The sequence below is a fragment of the Saccoglossus kowalevskii genome, chromosome 20, assembly GCF_978046115.1.
Source record: "Saccoglossus kowalevskii chromosome 20, keSacKowa6.1, whole genome shotgun sequence".
Lineage (NCBI taxonomy): Eukaryota > Metazoa > Hemichordata > Enteropneusta > Harrimaniidae > Saccoglossus > Saccoglossus kowalevskii.
The window spans coordinates 27,670,165-27,697,069 of NC_140660.1; the positions used below are offsets into that span (position 1 = coordinate 27,670,165).

General features: G+C 37.2%; 1 protein-coding gene across 1 annotated transcript in view; it reads right to left on the reverse strand.

Annotated features, from left to right (window-relative positions):
* The window catches only part of LOC102803256 (uncharacterized), a 34,134-nt gene extending 32,223 nt beyond the window's left edge, over nucleotides 1-1,911 (reverse strand). Inside the window, exon 1 of the mRNA XM_085494474.1 lies at nucleotides 51-1,911. Coding sequence (XP_085350600.1) covers nucleotides 51-1,911 — 1,861 coding nt within the window. The remainder of the gene's footprint in view (nucleotides 1-50) is intronic.
* Between the last annotated feature and the right edge of the window lie 24,994 nt (nucleotides 1,912-26,905).

Here is a 26,905-nt window from a genome sequence, read left to right on the forward strand (position 1 = left end):
AAATGTAGGAAACAATATATACAACACAGGAATATGCATCAACAACAAACTGTATACATCCCAACAACGGAGTAGATCTGCATTATACTGATTCACCCATACATCATTTGGCTGTCGTTTCAAAACAACAGATGTTTTCTTTGTTAATAATCTATTTGCCTTTTCAAAGATTTCTTGAGTAATTCCTATATCTGAGAATAAAGAATCTACACTTTTATATTCTTTTTGATTATCTGAAAGGGCTTTCCAAACATTTCCAAGAATTTTCTTTGCACTTTCTTTTGTCATAGACAATTTATGTATTCCCATATTAGAATCTTCGTCATCAGTTACATCAGAATCTCCTTCTAAAACGTTTTTTAATTGCAACTCATCTGTTCCATCATTAGGTCGACAAATGAATGACCTTGTGCAAGGAGGTCGTGGAAAATTGAACCTGCAATTTGTGCCTTTCTTCTTGCAAGATTTTGAATGTCTTGTGCTGTGTTTTTGGACTTTGTTTACAATTTCATGCAATTCTGAATCCTCTTCTAGAGAAGGCATATTACAAGTTACATACTTGTCAACAAAATCAATCACTTTATCATCAGCATCATTGTCCACAATTGGAGCATTTTCCACCCAGAATAAGCAATGCGTGTGTGGTGAACCACGTTGTTGAAATTCTACTCTGTAAAAATAGTCTTTGATATGCCCAATGGGACGTGCTGAAGACATTATTACACGAGTTAAAAAATAATGGAATCTGTGATCAAACATTCTAGCTGCTGTTACTGGGTTCTGTCTTAGTTTTTCACATTTCTGAGACCAATCAAGATCATTAGCAGTAGTTATATAGTCACCCTGTTCATGAAGTATTGTTTCCACAATTTCTTTCCATCTCAAGTCAGCAGATGAAAATGACCAGAACCAGGTTGGTATGCCTAATTGTCTTATCATTGCAAAAATGTCTTTTTGGGTAGCTTGCCAGTAAGGTGGTGTTCCTCTGATAGGCGTCATAAATTTGTATCCTTCATCATTCTTTATAATCTCTATCAGTTTGTCTCGGTTTGTTAGAACCTTTGATGTCACTTTCTCAACACAAGCAATACCATTTCCTTTACGAAGAGCAATTGACACTTTTGACTGGACCTGCTCCAATTCAGACAAATATTGTGCATAGAATATAAAGTCTATATTTCTGGCAAATCTGCCATCAGCATTCATCAAACGTGTATGTAGATACCGTCCTAGTGTTATTCGAACCTCACGGTTGTCTTGAAATGTTGGGGATCCAGTTGGATACAATACTGGAAAGCACTTTGCTTCATTGCATTTGTCCATCAGGACTCTTACTGGTTTATTGTGCTCTGCTGGTGCAACACATACATCATCAAAGTGATAATCAAGGACTTCTTGACCTATGTCAAGTGGTTGTAAGCAAGTGTCAACAAACATTCCATGAACATCGTCTGATTCATTCTCTTTATCAGATATTTCACTATGTTCTTCGTCAGAAGAATTCTCATTGTCTTCATTTCTTGATAGAGTGTTTTCCCAATCCACATTGAATTTTACATCTTCATACCATTTATTATTCTTTTGAAGATATACTAAAGCATTTTTGATATGACCTTTTTTAACACATTTAAACTGGTAGTGACCTTTGTATGTAAGTTTTCGCTTCAGTTTAACTCTTATTGTCTGATCCTCTGATTCAATTCTTGGTAAAAAGCTTGTTGCTTTCACCACACTTGATGGTACACAAACAACTGGCCCATGAACGCCTTTCTGACCACCTCTTGGCAAAGCCAACATTTTCAGAAATGGAATATGCAATGCTACTAAATGTTGCTCCAAATCATTCAGGCATTTTAATTCGTCAGGAATAGTTTTCAAGTCAAGGTTGTTTACAACTGCTTCTGCAGGCATCTTTCCATGCAAAAGTTTTCGTTGACATGTATAACAAATCCATAATGTACCAGCAGAGCTTTTCTTTAACTGACATTCTTTGTTACATGCTATGCTGCATCTATGTACATAGGTCTCTGTTATACACTTCTGTGCAATATATTCTCTTTCCTTGTCAAAAGCACGTTTATTACATATAATCACTTGATTTCGAAATAGGCGTCTGTGACACACACTACAAACACAATCCGCCCCTTTGGCGACTTCACATTTGAATAGAGCTGTAACATGTTCAATATTTTCATTTTCTGTTTTCATATACACTTTTTGGTTAATACTACGTACAATCAATCTCTGCTTATAATCTGCATCACATTGGTATTTTTGTACACTCAGCCTCTTTTTATAATATATTGAAGATAATATTTGGTAATCGTAGTCCTAAATAACTATTAAAAATAGCTAGACATTTCGAGCAATGGCTCTTTATCGATAGCATAGAAGCAAGTGTGATAACGTACAGGTAGAACATAGGAACGTTGCTTCTATGCTATCGATAAAGAGCCATTGCTCGAAACGTCTAGCTATTTTTAATAGTTATTTAGGACTACGATTACCAAATATTATCTTCAATATATCATACTTATCAGTCCGAGCAGCGTTTATTTATTTATAAACAGCCTCTTTTTAGTCTCTCTGAATTCAACATCTTGCTGATACTTGTCTGTAAACTTTGATTTCTTTGTATCTCTGAATTCAACATCTTGCTGATACTTTTCTGTAAACTTTGATTTCTTTGTTTCTCTGAATTCAGCATCTTGCTGATACTTTTCAGCAGACAGAACTGCACAACATGCTTTCTTTGTTTCTCTAAATTCAACATCTTGCTGATACTTGTCTGTAAACTTTGATTTCTTTGTTTCTCTGAATTCAGCATCTTGCTGATACTTTTCAGCAGACAGAACTGCACAACGTGCTTTCTTTGTTTCTCTGAATTCAGCATCTTGCTGATACTTTTCAGCAGACTGAGCTGCACAACGTGCTTTCTTTGTTTCTCTAAATTCAACATCTTGCTGATACTTGTCTGTAAAGTTTGATTTCTTTGTTTCTCTGAATTCAGCATCTTGCTGATACTTTTCAGCAGACTGAGCTGCACAACATGCTTTCTTTTTTTCTCTGAACTTAGCGTTTTCATGGTATTTGTCATAACTCTGCTTTTTCTTTTTCTCCCTTAATTCTGAATCTACGTGATATAGTTCTTGCTCCTTGACATATCTTGGTTTTTTAGCATTTGATTTGGGTTTTACACTTTCACTAATGGGTAGGTTTTTCTTTTCATGATATTTATCGCGTCTGACTTTCAATTGTTGACGTCTGGATATAGATTTACGTTTTCTTCCTGAGTTTAATTTCTGTGATTTGGGTAGATTCACAAGAGGTATATCATCAATAGTGTTCATAAATGACCTTTAACATTGTTTAGTAATATCTACATTTTCTGTATCACAGTTACTATTTGTACAATTCCTTGATCCACCATGCACCTTTACACACTTCACAACTTCATAGTGGTTTTCATTGCAGTGTTTTAAATACAAACCATTAGTATTATTCCGAGAGCTTTTACTAGTTTGAGTAAATCGTCTCCACCTATCAACATTGAATGTATAAATATCAGTTGCCAGCATATCAGCTGCGACAAAAATTTCAACCTCTGTGCCCCATACACCGGGCAATTGTATATTTGATTGTGTTACATAATCATTAACTGATTGGTATTCCTGTCTAAGATATTGAGAGAAAAGTTGGGCATTCAACTGCAAGTGTTGCACAATCTTGTCTCTTACAGTCTGGTGATTTTGCTCAGTACCACTTATACAATATGATAAAGCTCTGAACAAGTAATTACCATCACCTTCAATAGTCTTTGTATGACAAGGATCTCTTAGTTCAGAACCACATAAATGCCCTAAAGTTTCAGTTTGATGTGCATACGTTAAACCAAGTGTCCTGCAAATGCCTACACATGTACTTGCCTCAAGTGGATTAAATGTAAAAGCAACTTCTCTGTACTCATTCATAATCATTAAATCATCATCACTATAGGTTACATTAATTTCATTTGATACGTCTCTGGAAGCAACAACACTAATTCCTGTTACTTCAAACTGTGTGTGTTCACTTACGTTCATATATATTCCAAGATTACAAGAGTGTTGATACATCTGCTCAATATTTTTCACTTGCAAGAGAATACTCGAGCCATCTGCTTCAATCATGCCTTCAGAATTTCTTGAATGTGAATCAAATATACAGTAAATTCCATCTGCATTCAATACAGCAAACGTTGCTCCATTGAAAGTTATAAAACAAGCATCAAACTCTGACAGTGTTTTGTGCAATGCAGTATTCAATGATACAACAAAGTCGCTTTCTGCATGTTGCTCGGAACTCATTAAACCAACAAAACTGTTACCAACTGTGACAGAGAATCTAGTGTCAAATAACTCCACTTCTTTATCTAATTCAGAAACTAGAAGATATGTCGCGTTAATTCTAAATGACAGAATTATAATACTCGTTGCCAGCTTGCAATACTGTGTCTAAATCAAATCCATCCCAAGACAATACATTTTTTTTATTTTACTGTATACAAGTGACAGTAGGCAATTAGCAACACACTGTCTTCCAACATTTTCTGAGGGGAAAACAAAAGGATTTCCTTGATGAAAATTACCTTTAACTGCTGTTAAATTCCTTTCAGTGACTTTTTTAAACCCATCAATCATTTTGCAATGATTGCTCAGTTCATTTGTAAATGATTCATCATTCTGTATTTCATTTGTATATACTGCTTCATCATTCTATATTTCATTTGTATATACTGCTTCATCATTCTGTATTTCATTTGTATATATTGCTTTATCATTCTGTATTTCATTTGTATATATTGCTTTATCATTCTGTATTTCATTTGTATATATTGCTTTATCATTCTATATTTCATTTGTATATATTGCTTTATCATTCTGTATTTCATTTGTATATATTGCTTTATATTGGTATTCATTGAAAATTGCATTATCCTGTTTTTCAGAGAGGGCAGGATCCTCTATATCAGTCATCCTGTTTATTGAGAGGCCAGGATCCTCAGTCATCCTGTTTTTTGAGAGGCCAGGATCCTCAGTCTCAATACTGTCGTTGTGAATCCTGTTTTGTAAGAGGCCAGGATCCTCAGTCTCAATACTGTCGTTGTGAATCCTGTTTTGTAAGAGGCCAGGATCCTCAGTCTCAGTAGTGTCGTTGTGAATCCTGTTTTGTAAGAGGCCAGGATCCTCTGTCGTGGTCATACTTCTTACTCTTCTTCCTTTCCTCCATTTTTTTTTCGAGGCATCTGAAAAAATCAGACATGACAGATCCTATTATATACACACAGGATATAGTTTTAAAACTTCAGTCAATTAAATTAGCCCTGTAGCATATCCCACTTTAATATTCACGTTCATGAAGTATCGAACAGCCAGCAAATTAGAATTAAAAATATTTATTTGCATGTGCAGATGTCAAGTGCATTATCCTGCAATATCTTTATATTACATTGAAATTCAAATTATCGTTGAGATGTCCTTTGAACAGAAAACAAGAATATATATTTACACACGTACAAAAAGGGGTAAACACAATGAATTCAATAATAATTATTCAAGATGAATATTATTTAAACTGTTTATTTTAGACAAAACGCCCATTAAAAAATGACACTTTACTTTAAGCAACACCATACTAATGTCCTATTTGTGCCACCAAAGCACAATTATATTGCAAGTACAAGGCTCTCCTCTCCATGCAACACCTCTACACAAGTTTCAGATAAGTGTTGTCAAACTAGAAAGATTAGTAAATTTGATCTATTCACTTTCAATACAAATCAAATTTCTTGATACACATTTCCCAATTTTAGTACTCGCGATCAATTTATTCATTCTACCAACTTTGACACAATTTTGAATACACTGCAGTAACTACCATATTTGCTCTATTTGAGGCATAAACTGTTGCATGGTTGATAGTCAAACTAGTCACTTTACTGACCCTGGAAGCACAATTTCTTATGCACCAAATATGGCACCTTCATATGAACTTAACACACTGAAACTGTCATATTTGTGTTCACTGCTATTTATGACAAGTAATTAAAAGGAGTGGGAAAATGCTTTTTATCTCCATTATTTCCGCTTAGTCACAAGTTCATTCTTGCAATTACATTGCGCCATTCAACAGTAGTGGAATTGGACAAAACCTTGGTTCTTTTGTACGTTTCATACCTGAAAAATATAAATGCAAAAAAAAAACATTAAATTCTTTCAACAACTGCTTTGTAAACCAGACAATCAATCATGCTGGGAATGTTCCATCTTTGGCTGGAAGAGGGAGTTTGATTGGCACTACTAAAAACAGATACCACACAGCAGTAGTATAATATAAAATTCTCAATTATCCTGATATAACAAAATGCACCATATGTACATAAACAAAGCATGCATTTTTAACAGTAAAAATGATCGCTGTATAAACTTAAAATAAAGCTAAAAACGGGTATATGACCAAAGAAAATGACAATACAGGAAATGATAACAAGACTTGAATTTTTCCGCTGATAGTAAATTCTTCTGTTTCAAGGCAATCTTCTCGCAATGTTTTTTTCTCTTGCATGTTCAGTTAACACCAATCACCCCCCCCCCCCGAGAACCGTACTCTGAGGTCCCAAATAAACACCCCTCCAGATAAATCTTCACAAAAATTTAATAAAACATTCCCCCTGGAAAATATACACAATATGGTAGTTAATTGTTCCCTTATTATTAAAATGTGCACTTGCACAATAACTACAATAAAGAAACTATTTTTAAATCTTACATATTTTATGTGTGCATCAAGTCAAAAAGTTTAAAATAGAACAGCAAAAAATGGATATACTTATAGCCAGTCAGTTAAGTTATTTTTTATCCATGGAGGTAACGGTTTCATCCTTATTTTGTGTACACCAAGTACATTCAGTTTTATTACCCATGTCACTGTCAGTTCATGTGACATCATGAAATGTTGAAAAATTACAGTTAACCAAAAAAACTGTTCACAAGACAGCAAAAAAAAAGTTTTTATAATTTTGTTGGCAATGAAAAGTAAATAAAATAAAAACAAACACTGCTTAGTAGCAAATCATCATGTTACGGTAACAAAATCCGGTTATGCTGCATAGGCCCCTTTCATAAGTTTTAGTGTGATGTTTGGGATTTGATTTCAATGGGAAAATGACAAAATCAAAAAAATTTTTAGATTTAGAAAGTTAAACATGTATTTTTACCCCTCCCCTTAGAGTTAGACGTTCCAGAAAATCAACCCCGGGGGCTTAGAAATCTGCAGAAAATTGTCACCGCTGAAAATAGATTCACCATTTTCTAAAAAAAAAATCGGGGCCAAAAACTCAAGTTCGGTTTATATTACATACATATTGCAATCACTAAATGGATGTAGTCATTTTTTTCCAAAACATGTGTACAAAGACAATACGTATATTCTCTTGAATAGGCGTCAGGGAAAAGGAAAAGACCTTACTTTAGTTCTAAAATAAGCGTCACAAAATGTTGAAAAATTACTGTCAATCAAAAAACAGTTCTCATAATAAAAGAATAACCATATTTAATGTAATATGCATTTTTTTTTTAAATTTTCTAAGTAACGGAAAGATATTCTAACAGAAATTTCAAATAAAATGAAACATGAACGCATTGCTCAGTAGTAAATGATCATGGTAACACAATCTGGCTATGCTTGGCTCACAAGTGAATAACTTACTAGTTTTCGAAGTGTTCAAATTGTTATTCCTCAGTAGTGATATTAATAACACATGAAAAATAAATTTGTTGAATTGTTATGAAATATATAGCATAATTCAACTTAGTTTCATCGTAAGCGAATGATTTCAGTCGCATGTAAACGCTCGATGCAATACAATATGCACCATTTTTTAATTGCACACGAGATATGTTTATTGACCAGATAGGTCAAGTCACTAATTAACCAATGAAAATGCTGGATGGTTCCAACATATTCGAATTACCATAATATAATAGTGAAAGTTCAGCGACCTTGTGGTGAACACAACAGAAGAGAATTACCAATAATGTAATACGATTTCCATGGGAAAACAGCATGTTTTTGTTTTTTTAATCAAGAAATTAATTGTTTTCGAAAACATCAAAAATAAATTAAATAAATTTTTACGGTGATAAAAGCTTATTGTAAAAACTTAATTGAATATTGAATTGGGGGTGCGGTTAGTAATAGGTACATTTCATGTTTTTCAATTTTTGTTAAGACTCTTTAACCATGAAGCTGAAATCAGGGGGTGCGGTTACTATTATGTATGTGGTTTATATTAGGACTTTAGTGAATACAGGATTTGTAGTAGTCTGATATAATGAAATTAATACAATTGCTCACAAATTTCTCACAACTAACACATTTGATTCACAATTTCCTCTACAAAACATCAGTTTTTAAGCATTGCCATTGCAACAGGACAGAATTTGTTTTAAAATGTTCTTTACCGTACTCGACCGCGTTAGCGCCCAACGGCCTCAACTCAGAAAATCGCAATTTTTTAGGGGTGGGCGCTTACCCGATTCTTCAAGTTATAGATTACGTCTTTGAGGGAAAATCAAATTACGAAATTAGTTGAGTTGACATTGATTTTCACACTGAAGAAACAGAAATGATCAAAAAAAATACGCACATTTTATTACAATATTAATTACGTACCACCAGAATTTACGAAATTAAAAACATTTGAGTCTGTTGGAACACAGTTAAAGTCAAAATTGTCATTATCTCGACTGACGAAGGTGTTGGATCGTACGCAAACTCTCGACGAAAATCACTTTCCGCCATGATGCATTTGCAGATTTGACCTGCAGCAGCGTACTTTGACCTAATGGGTGAAGTTGGTTATTAACCAATCAGAATGCTGTGTTGTACTGACACAATTCTTCGAAAATTCCCAAAGACTTTCCGGTAACGCAATGCGGAAGTGAATTATCGATGTCGAAGTATGATCTGTTGGAATTGATTTCAGCGAATAAACGACATGGTTTTTCCAAAAAACTAGTAACTAGCCATTTTTGTGAGGTAAACTGAATATGACATGAAATATTTACCACATTTTATTTGTATTAACAGGTCATAGTCGAAGCATAGTTTACGCACAGTTACCGTGTTCTACGCATTCACAACATGTTCACAACGGTCGATATCCACGCTGTATTATAAAAACGATTATCAAGATTCGTTACGCAAGACCAGGTTTTAAATTAGTTGCATTTTGAAGGGGTGGGCGCTCTGCCGAATGTGACCCCAAATATAAAAATTGCGCAAAAGTGGAGGGTGGGCACTTGCCCGGGCATGGGCGCCAATGTCGCCGAGTACGGTATATCTAAAAAGCAGATCAGCCAAGACAAATCACAGATAAGTTAAAAGTCACTGAACAATAATGAGAAATATTCAAAAACATAATACTAAATTTGGGAACACACTCATGCACAGTATAATAAGATACATAAAGGATTCTTATTTGTGATTAGGTTTGTGCAAGTTACATTTGACACAAAGGTAGGCAAACATCAGTTTCTGGCTGTTGCCATGTCAACAGATGGACAGGAGTTTATTAAAATGTTCTTGAAACTGTTTTCCATCAGATGTATAATAATCTATTATGAAAGATAATGGGAAATTCTAATTACATTGTTGCATGTATAATATATGTTTAAGAAACAAAACCGGAAATTACATATGAATTATAAGATTGTGGAAAATGCTTTACATGCTTACAAAAAATAGAATACAAATTTCAGACGAATAATACACTAGTTACATTTTACACATTGCCTATGTCTAAGAATTTACAATTCTAATTTATTTAATTGCATAATTATGAAAATAAAACAATTGATTACAGCTTATTAAAATACCCCTTGCTGACCCTCATGTTATTCAAAACATTATTGACCGTACTAATCTTAATAAGGCATGGGTGCTAATACCCAGTGCAGACTGCTGATACTCCAAATGATTGCAGTCCAAAATGCCATATAAGGTTACCGAACATTTTATACAGACACAGCAGGAGTATTGGCCGATGTGCAGCGGAGGATGTTGCAACTACTAGTATGTACTCTTTGAGTGCATACTTTTTAGTATCCTCATAATAACCTTATTATTATTATACATCATTTCCTCCCAAGGATACATCATGGGAATGACAAAATGCAAAAATTTTAGAACAGATTGAGCAAACTTCTTTGTTTGGCTGCAGTTTGTTTTTTTAATAGAGGATTCGCATTTCTTAATATGGTACGATGAAAATACCCAGTGCAATACCATAAAATTATATTACGCTGCCATGATGGTGACAGATGTATAATAATGAATGTTATTTGATTCTTAGGATCGTACAATATTTACAATGTGATGTAATTCATCAATAAGTTTTAAATGTATAGACACAAGACCAATGATAGCCTATACACAACATGTACAATTATTTCAAATACTTCATCAAAACGTATAAAGGGCAACCATTATTGCTCTGCACATTGTCAAGGAAAGGGTCTCCTCATGATAACACATCAGACTTTCACACTGAGTTGAAAATTTGACCTACTTTTTTTTTGTAAATTTGTTCTCCAAATTGCCAAATCCAAGTTATTATGATTGTATAAATAAGCCCTAACACCACATACATACATACCAATACATACATACAATTCAGCCACCCCATTCGTATGGCTCCTGTATGTTCATTTTTTGTGTTCAATTTAATAATCACATTTTTTCAGCCAGATTTCAGTCAGAGAACTGTCTGATGTTGATAAACAATTTCTAGATATGTGCAGTACTATGAAAGTGATCCCTTAAACTACATTTACTCTCAAAAGAAAAACCTTGAATTCAAAAACAATATATTGAACACTTTTTCATACATTTATAACCACTATTTAAATCCCTACTTACAAACAAACCAATAATTGCCACGAAACAACTCATCCCAAAATGCATATAAAATTTCCGAATTGTACTAATATGGTACTTTTTACATGGACGTCGTCGACTTCCACGAAGTGATTCGCCCCAGAAAGTGACTAGGGAAATATCGGCAAAAAACTTGCGGAGCGCCGACGACGCCGCAAATTATGAATAAACCTAGCAACATCCATGACCTAACGAACAGCACATGGAAGACATCAAAACAAACACCGATGGTAGAAATGATAGTTTTTAATTCATTTTAACCCATTACTCAACATCCACATTCCCAGATAAAAACAATCATTTAGCATTGACATTTACTGCTTGTCTCTATATCCCGACTGCTTCTCACTGCTCCTTATGTCAGTGCCAGATGTATATCATAGACATAAAACATACTGTCAGTTACTGACTTATGCTTGGTTGACTTGGCTAATTGCCTTCTTATGTTTCCACTGATATGTGCAATAGCTACTTACTGCTTGTCTCTATATCCCAACTGCTTCTCACTGCTCCTTAAGTCAGTGCCAGATGTATATCATAGACATAAAACATACTGCCAGTTACTGACATATGCTTGGTTGACTTGGCTAATTGCCTTCTTATGTTTCCACTGATAAGTGCAATAGCTACTTACTGCTTGTCTCTATATCCCAACTGCTTCTCACTGCTCCTTAAGTCAGTGCCAGATGTATATCATAGACATAAAACATACTGCCAGTTACTGACATATGCTTGGTTGACTTGGCCAATTGCCTTCTTATGTTTCCACTGGTATGTCCAATGGCTACTTACATGCTTGTCTCTATATCCCAACTGCTTCTCACTGCTCCTTAAGTCAGTGCCATATGTGCATCATAGACATAAAACATACTGCCAGTTACTGACATATGCTTGGTTCACTTGGCTAATTGCCTTCTAATGTTTCTATTGATATGTGCAATAGCTACTTACTGCCTGTCTCTATATCCCAACTGCTTCACACTGCTCCTTAAGTCAGTGCCAGATGTATATCATAGACATAAAACATACTGCCAGTTACTGCCATATGCTTGGTTGACATGGCTAATTGCTTTCTTATGTTTCTACTGATATGTGCAGTAGCTACATACTGTTTATCTATATCCCAACTGCTTCTCGCTGCTCTTTAAGTCAGTGCCAGATGTATATCATAGACATAAAACATACTGTCAGTTACTGACATATGCTTGGTTGACTTGGCTTATTTCATTCTAATGTTTCTACTGATATGTGCAATAGCTACTTACTGATTGTCTCTATATCCCAACTGCTTCTCACTGCTCCTTAAGTCAGTGCCAGATGTATATCATAGACATAAAACATACTGTCAGTTACTGACATATGCTTGGTTGACTTGGCTAATTTCATTCTAATGTTTCTACTGATATGTGCAATAGCTACTTACTGATTGTCTCTATATCCCAACTGCTTCTCACTGCTCCTTAAGTCAGTGCCAGATGTATATCATAGACATTAAACATACTGCCAGTTACTGACATATGCTTGGTTGACTTGGCAACTTGCTTTCTTATGTTTCCACTGATATGTGCAATAGCTACTTACTGCTTGCCTCTGTATCCCAACTGCTTCTCACTGCTCCTTAAGTCAGTGCCAGATGTATATCATAGCCATAAAACATACTGCCAGTTACTGGCCTATGCTTGGTTGACTTGGCTAATTGCCTTCTAATGTTTCTATTGATATGTGCAATAGCTACTTACTGCTTGTCTCTATATCCCAACTGCTTCTCACTGCTCCTTAAGTCAGTGCCAGATGTATATCATTGACATAAAACATACTGCCAGTTACTGACATATGCTTGGTTGACTTGGCTAATTGCCTTCTAATGTTTGTACTGATATGTGCAATAGCTACTTACTGATTCTCTATATCCCAACTGCTTCTCACTGCTCCTTAAGTCAGTGCCAGATGTATATCATAGACATAAAACATACTGTCAGTTACTGACATATGCTTGGTTGACTTGGCTAATTGCTTTCTTATGTTTCTACTGATATGTGCAGTAGCTACTTACTGATTTTCTATATCCCAACTGCTTCTCACTGCTCTTTAAGTCAGTGCCAGATGTATATCATAGATAAAAAACATACTGCCAGTTACTGACATATGCTTGGTTGACTTGGCTAATTGCCTTCTTATGTTTGTACTGATATGTGCAATAGCTACTTACTGCTTGTCTCTATATCCCAACGGCTTCTCACTGCTCCTTAAGTCAGTGCCAGATGTATATCATAGACATAAAACATACTGCCAGTTACTGACATATGCTTGGTTGACTTGGCTAATTGTCTTCTTATGTTTCCACCGATAAGTGCAATAGCTACTTACTGCTTGTCTCTATATCCCAACTGCTTCTCACTGCTCCTTAAGTCAGTGCCAGATGTATATCATAGACATAAAACATACTGCCAGTTACTGACATATGCTTGGTTGACTTGGCTAATTGCCTTCTAATGTTTCTATTGATATGTGCAATAGCTACTTACTGCTTGTCTCTATATCCCAACTGCTTCTCACTGCTCCTTAAGTCAGTGCCAGATGTATATCATAGACATAAAACATACTGCCAGTTACTGACATATGCTTGGTTCACTTGGCCAATTGCCTTCTTATGTTTCCACTGGTATGTCCAATGGCTACTTACATGCTTGTCTCTATATCCCAACTGCTTCTCACTGCTCCTTAAGTCAGTGCCATATGTGCATCATAGACATAAAACATACTGCTAGTTACCGACATATGCTTGGTTCACTTGGCTAATTGCCTTCTAATGTTTCTATTGATATGTGCAATAGCTACTTACTGCCTGTCTCTATATCCCAAATGCTTCTCACTGCTCCTTAAGTCAGTGCCAGATGTATATCATAGACATTAAACATACTGCCAGTTACTGGCCTATGCTTGGTTGACTTGGCTAATTGCCTTCTAATGTTTCTACTGATATGTGCAATAGCTACTTACTGCTTGTCTCTATATCCCAACTGCTTCTCACTGCTCCGTAAGTCAGTGCCAGGTGTATATCATAGTTATAAAACATACTGCCAGTTACTGACATATGCTTGGTTGTCTTGGCTAATTGCCTTCTTATGTTTCTACTGATATGTGCAATAGCTACTTACTGCTTGTCTCTATATCCCAACTGCTTCTCACTGCTCCTTAAGTCAGTGCCAGATGTATATCATAGACATAAAACATACTGCCAGTTACTGACATATGCTTGGTTGACTTGGCTAATTGCTTTCTTATGTTTCTACTGATATGTGCAGTAGCTACATACTGATTCTCTATATCCCAACTGCTTCTCACTGCTCTTTAAGTCAGTGCCAGATGTATATCATAGATAAAAAACATACTGCCAGTTACTGACATATGCTTGGTTGACTTGGCTAATTGCCTTCTAATGTTTGTACTGATATGTGCAATAGCTACATACTACTTGTCTCTATATCCCAACTGCTTCTCACTGCTCCTTAAGTCAGTGCCAGATGTATATCATAGACATAAAACATACTGTCAGTTACTGACATATGCTTGGTTGACTTGGCTAATTGCCTTCTTATGTTTCCACTGATATGTGCAATAGCAACTTACTGCTTGTCTCTATATCCCAACTGCTTCTCACTGCTCCTTAAGTCAGTGCCAGATGTATATCATAGACATAAAACATACTGTCAGTTACTGACTTATGCTTGGTTGACTTGGCTAATTGCCTTCTTATGTTTCCACTGATATGTGCAATAGCTACTTACTGCTTGTCTCTATATCCCAACTGCTTCTCACTGCTCCTTAAGTCAGTGCCAGATGTATATCATAGACATAAAACATACTGCCAGTTACTGACATATGCTTGGTTGACTTGGCTAATTGCCTTCTTATGTTTCCACTGATAAGTGCAATAGCTACTTACTGCTTGTCTCTATATCCCAACTGCTTCTCACTGCTCCTTAAGTCAGTGCCAGATGTATATCATAGACATGAAACATACTGCCAGTTACTGACATATGCTTGGTTGACTTGGCCAATTGCCTTCTTATGTTTCCACTGGTATGTCCAATGGCTACTTACATGCTTGTCTCTATATCCCAACTGCTTCTCACTGCTCCTTAAGTCAGTGCCATATGTGCATCATAGACATAAAACATACTGCCAGTTACTGACATATGCTTGGTTCACTTGGCTAATTGCCTTCTAATGTTTCTATTGATATGTGCAATAGCTACTTACTGCCTGTCTCTATATCCCAACTGCTTCACACTGCTCCTTAAGTCAGTGCCAGATGTATATCATAGACATTAAACATACTGCCAGTTACTGGCCTATGCTTGGTTGACTTGGCTAATTGCCTTCTAATGTTTCTACTGATATGTGCTCTAGCTACTTACTGCTTGTCTCTATATCCCAACTGCTTCTCACTGCTCCTTAAGTCAGTGCCAGATGTATATCATGGACATAAAACATACTGCCAGTTACTGACATATGCTTGGTTGACTTGGCTAATTGCCTTCTAATGTTTCTACTGATATGTGCAGTAGCTACATACTGATTCTCTATATCCCAACTGCTTCTCACTGCTCTTTAAGTCAGTGCCAGATGTATATCATAGATAAAAAACATACGGCCAGTTACTGACATATGCTTGGTTGACTTGGCTAATTGCCTTCTTATGTTTGTACTGATATGTGCAATAGCTACTTACTGCTTGTCTCTATATCCCAACTGCTTCTCACTGCTTCTTAAGTCACTGCCAGATGTATATCATAGACATAAAACATACTGCCAGTTACTGACATATGCTTGGTTGACTTGGCTAATTGCCTTCTAATGTTTCTACTGATATGTGCAGTAGCTACATACTGATTCTCTATATCCCAACTGCTTCTCACTGCTCTTTAAGTCAGTGCCAGATGTATATCATAGATAAAAAACATACTGCCAGTTACTGACATATGCTTGGTTGACTTGGCTAATTGCCTTCTTATGTTTGTACTGATATGTGCAATAGCTACTTACTGCTTGTCTCTATATCCCAACTGCTTCTCACTGCTCCTTAAGTCAGTGCCAGATGTATATCATGGACATAAAACATACTGCCAGTTACTGACATATGCTTGGTTGACTTGGCTAATTGCCTTCTAATGTTTCTACTGATATGTGCAGTAGCTACATACTGATTCTCTATATCCCAACTGCTTCTCACTGCTCTTTAAGTCAGTGCCAGATGTATATCATAGATAAAAAACATACTGCCAGTTACTGACATATGCTTGGTTGACTTGGCTAACTGCCTTCTTATGTTTCCACTGATATGTGCAATAGCTACTTACTGCTTGTCTCTATATCCCAACTGCTTCTCACTGCTCCTTAAGTCAGTGCCAGATATCATAGATAGTATATCATAGACATAAAACATACTGCCAGTTACTGACATATGCTTGGTTGACTTGGCAAATTGCCTTCTTATCTTTCCACTGGTATGTCCAATGGCTACTTACATGCTTGTCTCTATATCCCAACTGCTTCTCACTGCTCCTTAAGTCAGTGCCAGATGTATATCATAGACATAAAACATACTGCCAGTTACTGACATATGCTTGGTTCACTTGGCTAATTGCCTTCTAATGTTTCTATTGATATGTGCAATAGCTACTTACTGCCTGTCTCTATATCCCAACTGCTTCTCACTGCTCCTTGAGTCAGTGCCAGATGTATATCATAGACATTAAACATTCTGCCAGTTACTGGCCTATGCTTGGTTGACTTGGCTAATTGCCTTCTAATGTTTCTACTGATATGTGCAATAGCTACTTACTGCTTGTCTCTATATCCCAACTGCTTCTCACTGCTCCATAAGTCAGTGCCAGGTGTATATCATAGACATAAAACATACTGCCAGTTACTGGCATATGCTTCGTTGACTTGGCTAATTGCCTTCTTATGTTTCCACTGATATGTGCAATAGCTACTTACTGCTTGTCTCTATATCCCAACTGCTTCTCACTGCTCTTTAAGTCAGTGCCAGATGTATATCATAGATAAAAAAAACATACTGCCAGTTACTGACATATGCTTGGTTGACTTGGCTAATTGACTTCTAATGTTTGTACTGATATGTGCAATAGCTACTTACTGCTTGTCTCTATATCCCAACTGCTTCTCACTGCTCCTTAAGTCAGTGCCAGATGTATATCATAGACACAAAACATACTGCCAGTTACTGACATATGCTTGGTTGACTTGGCTAATTGCCTTCTTATGTTTCCACTGATTTGTGCAATAGCTACTTACTGCTTGTCTCTATATCCCAACTGCTTCTCACTGCTTCTTAAGTCAGTGCCAGATGTATATCATGGACATAAAACATACTGCCAGTTACTGACATATGCTTGGTTGACTTGGCTAATTGCCTTCTAATGTTTCTATTGATATGTGCAATAGCTACTTACTGCTTGTCTCTATATCCCAACTGCTTCTCACTGCTCTCTAAGTCAGTGCCAGATGTATATCATAGACATAAAACATACTGCCAGTTACTGACATATGCTTGGTTGACTTGGCTAATTGCTTTCTTATGTTTCTACTGATGTGTGCAGTAGCTACATACTGATTCTCTATATCCCAACTGCTTCTCACTGCTCTTTAAGTCAGTGCCAGATGTATATCATAGATAAAAAACATACTGCCAGTTACTGACATATGCTTGGTTGACTTGGCTAATTGCCTTCTTATGTTTGTACTGATATGTGCAATAGCTACATACTACTTGTCTCTATATCCCAACTGCTTCTCACTGCTCCTTAAGTCAGTGCCAGATGTATATCATAGACATAAAACATACTGTCAGTTACTGACATATGCTTGGTTGACTTGGCTAATTGCCTTCTTATATTTCCACTGATATGTGCAATAGCTACTTACTGCTTGTCTCTATATCCCAACTGCTTCTCACTGCTCTCTAAGTCAGTGCCAGATGTATATCATAGACATAAAACATACTGCCAGTTACTGACATATGCTCGGTTGACTTGGCTAATTGCTTTCTTATGTTTCTACTGATATGTGCAGTAGCTACATACTGATTCTCTATATCCCAACTGCTTCTCACTGCTCCTTAAGTCAGTGCCAGATGTATATCATAGACATAAAACATACTGTCAGTTACTGACATATGCTTGGTTGACTTGGCTAACTGCCTTCTTATGTTTCCACTGATATGTGCAATAGCTACTTACTGCTTGTCTCTATATCCCAACTGCTTCTCACTGCTCCTTAAGTCAGTGCCAGATGTATATCATAGACATAAAACATACTTCCAGTTACTGACATATGCTTGGTTGACTTGGCTAATTGCCTTCTTATGTTTCCACTGATATGTGCAATAGCTACTTACTGCTTGTCTCTATATCCCAACTGCTTCTCACTGCTCCTTAAGTCAGTGCCAGATGTATATCATAGACATAAAACATACTTCCAGTTACTGACATATGCTTGGTTGACTTGGCCAATTGCCTTCTTATGTTTCCACTGGTATGTCCAATGGCTACTTACATGCTTGTCTCTATATCCCAACTGCTTCTCACAGCTCCTTACGTCAGTGCCATATGTTCATCATAGACATAAAACATACTGCCAGTTACTGACATATGCTTGGTTCACTTGGCTAATTGCCTTCTAATGTTTCTAGTGATATGTGCAATAGCTACTTACTGCCTGTCTCTATATCCCAACTGCTCCTCACTGCTCCTTAAGTCAGTGCCAGATGTATATCATAGACATTAAACATACTGCCAGTTACTGGCCTATGCTTGGTTGACTTGGCTAATTGCCTTCTAATGTTTGTACTGATATGTGCAATAGCTACATACTACTTGTCTCTATATCCCAACTGCTTCTCACTGCTCTCTAAGTCAGTGCCAGATGTATATCATAGACATAAAACATACTGCCAGTTACTGACATATGCTTGGTTGACTTGGCTAATTGCTTTCTTATGTTTCTACTGATGTGTGCAGTAGCTACATACTGATTCTCTATATCCCAACTGCTTCTCACTGCTCTTTAAGTCAGTGCCAGATGTATATCATAGATAAAAAACATACTGCCAGTTACTGACATATGCTTGGTTGACTTGGCTAATTGCCTTCTTGTGTTTGTACTGATATGTGCAATAGCTACTTACTGCTTGTCTCTATATCCCAACTGCTTCTCACTGCTCCTTAAGTCAGTGCCAGATATATATCATAGCCATTAAACATACTGCCAGTTACTGGCATATGCTTCGTTGACTTGGCTAATTTCCTTCTTATGTTTCCACTGATATGTGCAATAGCTACTTACTGCTTGTCTCTATATCCCAACTGCTTCTCACTGCTCTTTAAGTCAGTGCCAGATGTATATCATAGACATAAAACATACTGCCAGTTACTGGCCTATGCTTGGTTGACTTGGCTAATTGCCTTCTAATGTTTCTATTGATATGTGCAATAGCTACTTACTGCTTGTCTCTATATCCCAACTGCTTCTCACTGCTCTCTAAGTCAGTGCCAGATGTATATCATAGACATAAAACATACTGCCAGTTACTGACATATGCTTGGTTGACTTGGCTAATTGCTTTCTTATGTTTCTACTGATGTGTGCAGTAGCTACATACTACTTGTCTCTATATCCCAACTGCTTCTCACTGCTCTTTAAGTCAGTGCCAGATGTATATCATAGATAAAAAACATACTGCCAGTTACTGACATATGCTTGGTTGACTTGGCTAATTGCCTTCTTATGTTTGTACTGATATGTGCAATAGCTACATACTACTTGTCTCTATATCCCAACTGCTTCTCACTGCTCCTTAAGTCAGTGCCAGATGTATATCATAGACATAAAACATACTGTCAGTTACTGACATATGCTTGGTTGACTTGGCTAATTGCCTTCTTATATTTCCACTGATATGTGCAATAGCTACTTACTGCTTGTCTCTATATCCCAACTGCTTCTCACTGCTCCTTAAGTCAGTGCCAGATGTATATCATAGACATAAAACATACTGCCAGTTACTGACATGTGCTTGGTTGACTTGGCTAATTGCCTTCTTATGTTTCCACTGATAAGTGCAATAGCTACTTACTGCTTGTCTCTATATCCCAACTGCTTCTCACTGCTCCTTAAGTCAGTGCCAGATGTATATCATAGACATAAAACATACTGCCAGTTACTGACATATGCTTGGTTGACTTGGCCAATTGCCTTCTTATGTTTCCACTGGTATGTCCAATGGCTACATACATGCTTGTCTCTATATCCCAACTGCTTCTCACTGCTCCTTAAGTCAGTGCCATATGTGCATCATAGACATAAAACATACTGCCAGTTACTGACATATGCTTGGTTCACTTGGCTAATTGCTTTCTTATGTTTCTACTGATGTGTGCAGTAGCTACATACTGATTCTCTATATCCCAACTGCTTCTCACTGCTCTTTAAGTCAGTGCCAGATGTATATCATAGATAAAAAACATACTGCCAGTTACTGACATATGCTTGGTTGACTTGGCTAATTGCCTTCTTATGTTTGTACTGATATGTGCAATAGCTACATACTACTTGTCTCTATATCCCAACTGCTTCTCACTGCTCCTTAAGTCAGTGCCAGATGTATATCATAGACATAAAACATACTGTCAGTTACTGACATATACTTGGTTGACTTGGCTAATTGCCTTCTTATATTTCCACTGATATGTGCAATAGCTACTTACTGCTTGTCTCTATATCCCAACTGCTTCTCACTGCTCCTTAAGTCAGTGCCAGATGTATATCATAGACATAAAACATACTGCCAGTTACTGACATGTGCTTGGTTGACTTGGCTAATTGCCTTCTTATGTTTCCACTGATAAGTGCAATAGCTACTTACTGCTTGTCTCTATATCCCAACTGCTTCTCACTGCTCCTTAAGTCAGTGCCAGATGTATATCATAGACATAAAACATACTGCCAGTTACTGACATATGCTTGGTTGACTTGGCCAATTGCCTTCTTATGTTTCCACTGGTATGTCCAATGGCTACATACATGCTTGTCTCTATATCCCAACTGCTTCTCACTGCTCCTTAAGTCAGTGCCATATGTGCATCATAGACATAAAACATACTGCCAGTTACTGACATATGCTTGGTTGACTTGGCTAATTGCCTTCTAATGTTTCTACTGATATGTGCTCTAGCTACTTACTGCTTGTCTCTATATCCCAACTGCTTCTCACTGCTCTCTAAGTCAGTGCCAGATGTATATCATAGACATAAAACATACTGCCAGTTGCTGACATATGCTCGGTTGACTTGGCTAATTGCTTTCTTATGTTTCTACTGATATGTGCAGTAGCTACATACTGATTCTCTATATCCCAACTGCTTCTCACTGCTCTTTAAGTCAGTGCCAGATGTATATCATAGATAAAAACATACTGCCAGTTACTGACATATGCTTGGTTGACTTGGCTAATTGCCTTCTTATGTTTGTACTGATATGTGCAATAGCTACTTACTGCTTGTCTCTATATCCCAACTGCTTCTCACTGCTCCTTAAGTCAGTGCCAGATGTATATCATAGACATAAAACATACTGTCAGTTACTGACATATGCTTGGTTGACTTGGCTAACTGCCTTCTTATGTTTCCACTGATATGTGCAATAGCTACTTACTGCTTGTCTCTATATCCCAACTGCTTCTCACTGCTCCTTAAGTCAGTGCCAGATGTATATCATAGACATAAAACATACTTCCAGTTACTGACATGTGCTTGGTTGACTTGGCTAATTGCCTTCTTATGTTTCCACTGATAAGTGCAATAGCTACTTACTGCTTGTCTCTATATCCCAACTGCTTCTCACTGCTCCTTAAGTCAGTGCCAGATGTATATCATAGACATAAAACATACTGCCAGTTACTGGCATGTGCTTGGTTGACTTGGCTAATTGCCTTCTTATGTTTCCACTGATAAGTGCAATAGCTACTTACTGCTTGTCTCTATATCCCAACTGCTTCTCACTGCTCCTTAAGTCAGTGCCAGATGTATATCATAGACATAAAACATACTGCCAGTTACTGACATATGCTTGGTTGACTTGGCCAATTGCCTTCTTATGTTTCCACTGGTATGTCCAATGGCTACATACATGCTTGTCTCTATATCCCAACTGCTTCTCACTGCTCCTTAAGTCAGTGCCATATGTGCATCATAGACATAAAACATACTGCCAGTTACTGACATATGCTTGGTTGACTTGGCTAATTGCCTTCTAATGTTTCTACTGATATGTGCTCTAGCTACTTACTGCTTGTCTCTATATCCCAACTGCTTCTCACTGCTCTCTAAGTCAGTGCCAGATGTATATCATAGACATAAAACATACTGCCAGTTGCTGACATATGCTCGGTTGACTTGGCTAATTGCTTTCTTATGTTTCTACTGATATGTGCAGTAGCTACATACTGATTCTCTATATCCCAACTGCTTCTCACTGCTCTTTAAGTCAGTGCCAGATGTATATCATAGATAAAAACATACTGCCAGTTACTGACATATGCTTGGTTGACTTGGCTAATTGCCTTCTTATGTTTGTACTGATATGTGCAATAGCTACTTACTGCTTGTCTCTATATCCCAACTGCTTCTCACTGCTCCTTAAGTCAGTGCCAGATGTATATCATAGACATAAAACATACTGTCAGTTACTGACATATGCTTGGTTGACTTGGCTAACTGCCTTCTTATGTTTCCACTGATATGTGCAATAGCTACTTACTGCTTGTCTCTATATCCCAACTGCTTCTCACTGCTCCTTAAGTCAGTGCCAGATGTATATCATAGACATAAAACATACTTCCAGTTACTGACATGTGCTTGGTTGACTTGGCTAATTGCCTTCTTATGTTTCCACTGATAAGTGCAATAGCTACTTACTGCTTGTCTCTATATCCCAACTGCTTCTCACTGCTCCTTAAGTCAGTGCCAGATGTATATCATAGACATAAAACATACTGCCAGTTACTGGCATGTGCTTGGTTGACTTGGCTAATTGCCTTCTTATGTTTCCACTGATAAGTGCAATAGCTACTTACTGCTTGTCTCTATATCCCAACTGCTTCTCACTGCTCCTTAAGTCAGTGCCAGATGTATATCATAGACATAAAACATACTGCCAGTTACTGACATATGCTTGGTTGACTTGGCCAATTGCCTTCTTATGTTTCCACTGGTATGTCCAATGGCTACATACATGCTTGTCTCTATATCCCAACTGCTTCTCACTGCTCCTTAAGTCAGTGCCATATGTGCATCATAGACATAAAACATACTGCCAGTTACTGACATATGCTTGGTTGACTTGGCTAATTGCCTTCTAATGTTTCTACTGATATGTGCTCTAGCTACTTACTGCTTGTCTCTATATCCCAACTGCTTCTCACTGCTCTCTAAGTCAGTGCCAGATGTATATCATAGACATAAAACATACTGCCAGTTACTGACATATGCTCGGTTGACTTGGCTAATTGCTTTCTTATGTTTCTACTGATATGTGCAGTAGCTACATACTGATTCTCTATATCCCAACTGCTTCTCACTGCTCTTTAAGTCAGTGCCAGATGTATATCATAGATAAAAACATACTGCCAGTTACTGACATATGCTTGGTTGACTTGGCTAATTGCCTTCTTATGTTTGTACTGATATGTGCAATAGCTACTTACTGCTTGTCTCTATATCCCAACTGCTTCTCACTGCTCCTTAAGTCAGTGCCAGATGTATATCATAGACATAAAACATACTGTCAGTTACTGACATATGCTTGGTTGACTTGGCTAACTGCCTTCTTATGTTTCCACTGATATGTGCAATAGCTACTTACTGCTTGTCTCTATATCCCAACTGCTTCTCACTGCTCCTTAAGTCAGTGCCAGATGTATATCATAGACATAAAACATACTTCCAGTTACTGACATATGCTTGGTTGACTTGGCTAATTGCCTTCTTATGTTTCCACTGATATGTGCAATAGCTACTTACTGCTTGTCTCTATATCCCAACTGCTTCTCACTGCTCCTTAAGTCAGTGCCAGATGTATATCATAGACATAAAACATACTTCCAGTTACTGACATATGCTTGGTTGACTTGGCCAATTGCCTTCTTATGTTTCCACTGGTATGTCCAATGGCTACTTACATGCTTGTCTCTATATCCCAACTGCTTCTCACAGCTCCTTAAGTCAGTGCCATATGTGCATCATAGACATAAAACATACTGCCAGTTACTGACATATGCTTGGTTCACTTGGCTAATTGCCTTCTTATGTTTGTACTGATATGTGCAATAGCTACTTACTGCTTGTCTCTATATCCCAACTGCTTCTCACTGCTCCATAAGTCAGTGCCAGGTGTATATCATAGTTATAAAACATACTGTCAGTTACTGACATATGCTTGGTTGACTTGGCTAATTGCCTTCTTATATTTCCACTGATATGTGCAATAGCTACTTACTGCTTGTCTCTATATCCCAACTGCTTCTCACTGCTCCTTAAGTCAGTGCCAGATGTATATCATAGACATAAAACATACTGCCAGTTACTGACATATGCTTGGTTGACTTGGCTAATTGCCTTCTTATGTTTGTACTGATATGTGCAATAGCTACTTACTGCTTGTCTCTATATCCCAACTGCTTCTCACTGCTCCTTAAGTCAGTGCCATATGTATATCATAGACATAACACATACTGCCAGTTACTGACATATGCTTGGTTGACTTGGCTAATTGCCTTCTTATGTTTCCACTGATATGTGCAATGGCTACTTACTGCTTGTCACTATATCCCAACTGCTTCTCACTGCTCCTTAAGTCAGTGCCAGATGTATATCATGGACATAAAACATACTGCCAGTTACTGACATATGCTTGGTTGACTTGGCTAATTGCCTTCTAATGTTTCTACTGATGTGTGCAATAGCTACTTACTGTCTGTCTCTATATCCCAACTGCTTCTCACTGCTCCTTACGTCAGTGCCAGATGTATATCATAGACATTAAACATACTGCCAGTTACTGGCATATGCTTCGTTGACTTGGCTAATTGCCTTCTAATGTTTCCACAGATAAGTGCAATAGCTACTTACTGCTTGTCTCTATATCCCAACTGCTTCTCACTGCTCCTTAAGTCAGTGCCAGATGTATATCATAGACATAAAACATACTTCCAGTTACTGACATATGCTTGGTTGACTTGGCCAATTGCCTTCTTATGTTTACACTGGTATGTCCAATGGCTACTTACATGCTTGTCTCTATATCCCAACTGCTTCTCACTGCTCCTTAAGTCAGTGCCATATGTGCATCATAGACATAAAACATACTGCCAGTTACTGACATATGCTTGGTTCACTTGGCTAATTGCCTTCTAATGTTTCTATTGATATGTGCAATAGCTACTTACTGCCTGTCTCTATATCCCAACTGCTTCTCACTGCTCCTTAAGTCAGTGCCAGATGTATATCATAGACATTAAACATACTGCCAGTTACTGGCCTATGCTTGGTTGACTTGGCTAATTGCCTTCTAATGTTTCTATTGATATGTGCAATAGCTACTTACTGCTTGTCTCTATATCCCAACTGCTTCTCACTGCTCTCTAAGTCAGTGCCAGATGTATATCATAGACATAAAACATACTGCCAGTTACTGACATATGCTTGGTTGACTTGGCTAATTGCTTTCTTATGTTTCTACTGATGTGTGCAGTAGCTACATACTGATTCTCTATATCCCAACTGCTTCTCACTGCTCTCTAAGTCAGTGCCAGATGTATATCATAGATAAAAAACATACTGCCAGTTACTGACATATGCTTGGTTGACTTGGCTAATTGCCTTCTTATGTTTGTACTGATATGTGCAATAGCTACTTACTGCTTGTCTCTATATCCCAACTGCTTCTCACTGCTCCTTAAGTCAGTGCCAGATGTATATCATAGACATAAAACATACTGTCAGTTACTGACATATGCTTGGTTGACTTGGCTAATTTCCTTCTTATGTTTCCACTGATATGTGCAATAGCTACTTACTGCTTGTCTCTATATCCCAACTGCTTCTCACTGCTCCTTAAGTCAGTGCCAGATGTATATCATAGACATAAAACATACTGCCAGTTACTGACATATGCTTGGTTGACTTGGCTAATTGCTTTCTTATGTTTCTACTGATATGTGCTATGGCTACTTACTGCTTTTCTCTATATCCCAACTGCTTCTCACTGCTCCTTAAGTCAGTGCCAGATGTATATCATAGACATAAAACATACTGCCAGTTACTGAAATATGCTTGGTTGACTTGGCTAATTGCCTTCTTATATTTCCACTGATATGTGCAATAGCTACTTACTGCCTGTCTCTATATCCCAACTGCTTCTCACTGCTCCTTAAGTCAGTGCCAGATGTATATCATAGACATTAAACATTCTGCGGGTTACTGGCCTATGCTTGGTTGACTTGGCTAATTGCCTTCTAATGTTTCTACTGATATGTGCAATAGCTACTTACTGCTTGTCTCTATATCCCAACTGCTTCTCACTGCTCCATAAGTCAGTGCCAGGTGTATATCATAGTTATAAAACATACTGCCAGTTACTGACATATGCTTGGTTGACTTGGCTAATTGCCTTCTTATGTTTCCACTGATATGTGCAATAGCTACTTACTACTTGTCTCTATATCCCAACTGCTTCTCACTGCTCTTTAAGTCAGTGCCAGATGTATATCATAGACATAAAACATACTGCCAGTTACTGACATATGCTTGGTTGACTTGGCTAATTGCCTTCTAATGTTTGTACT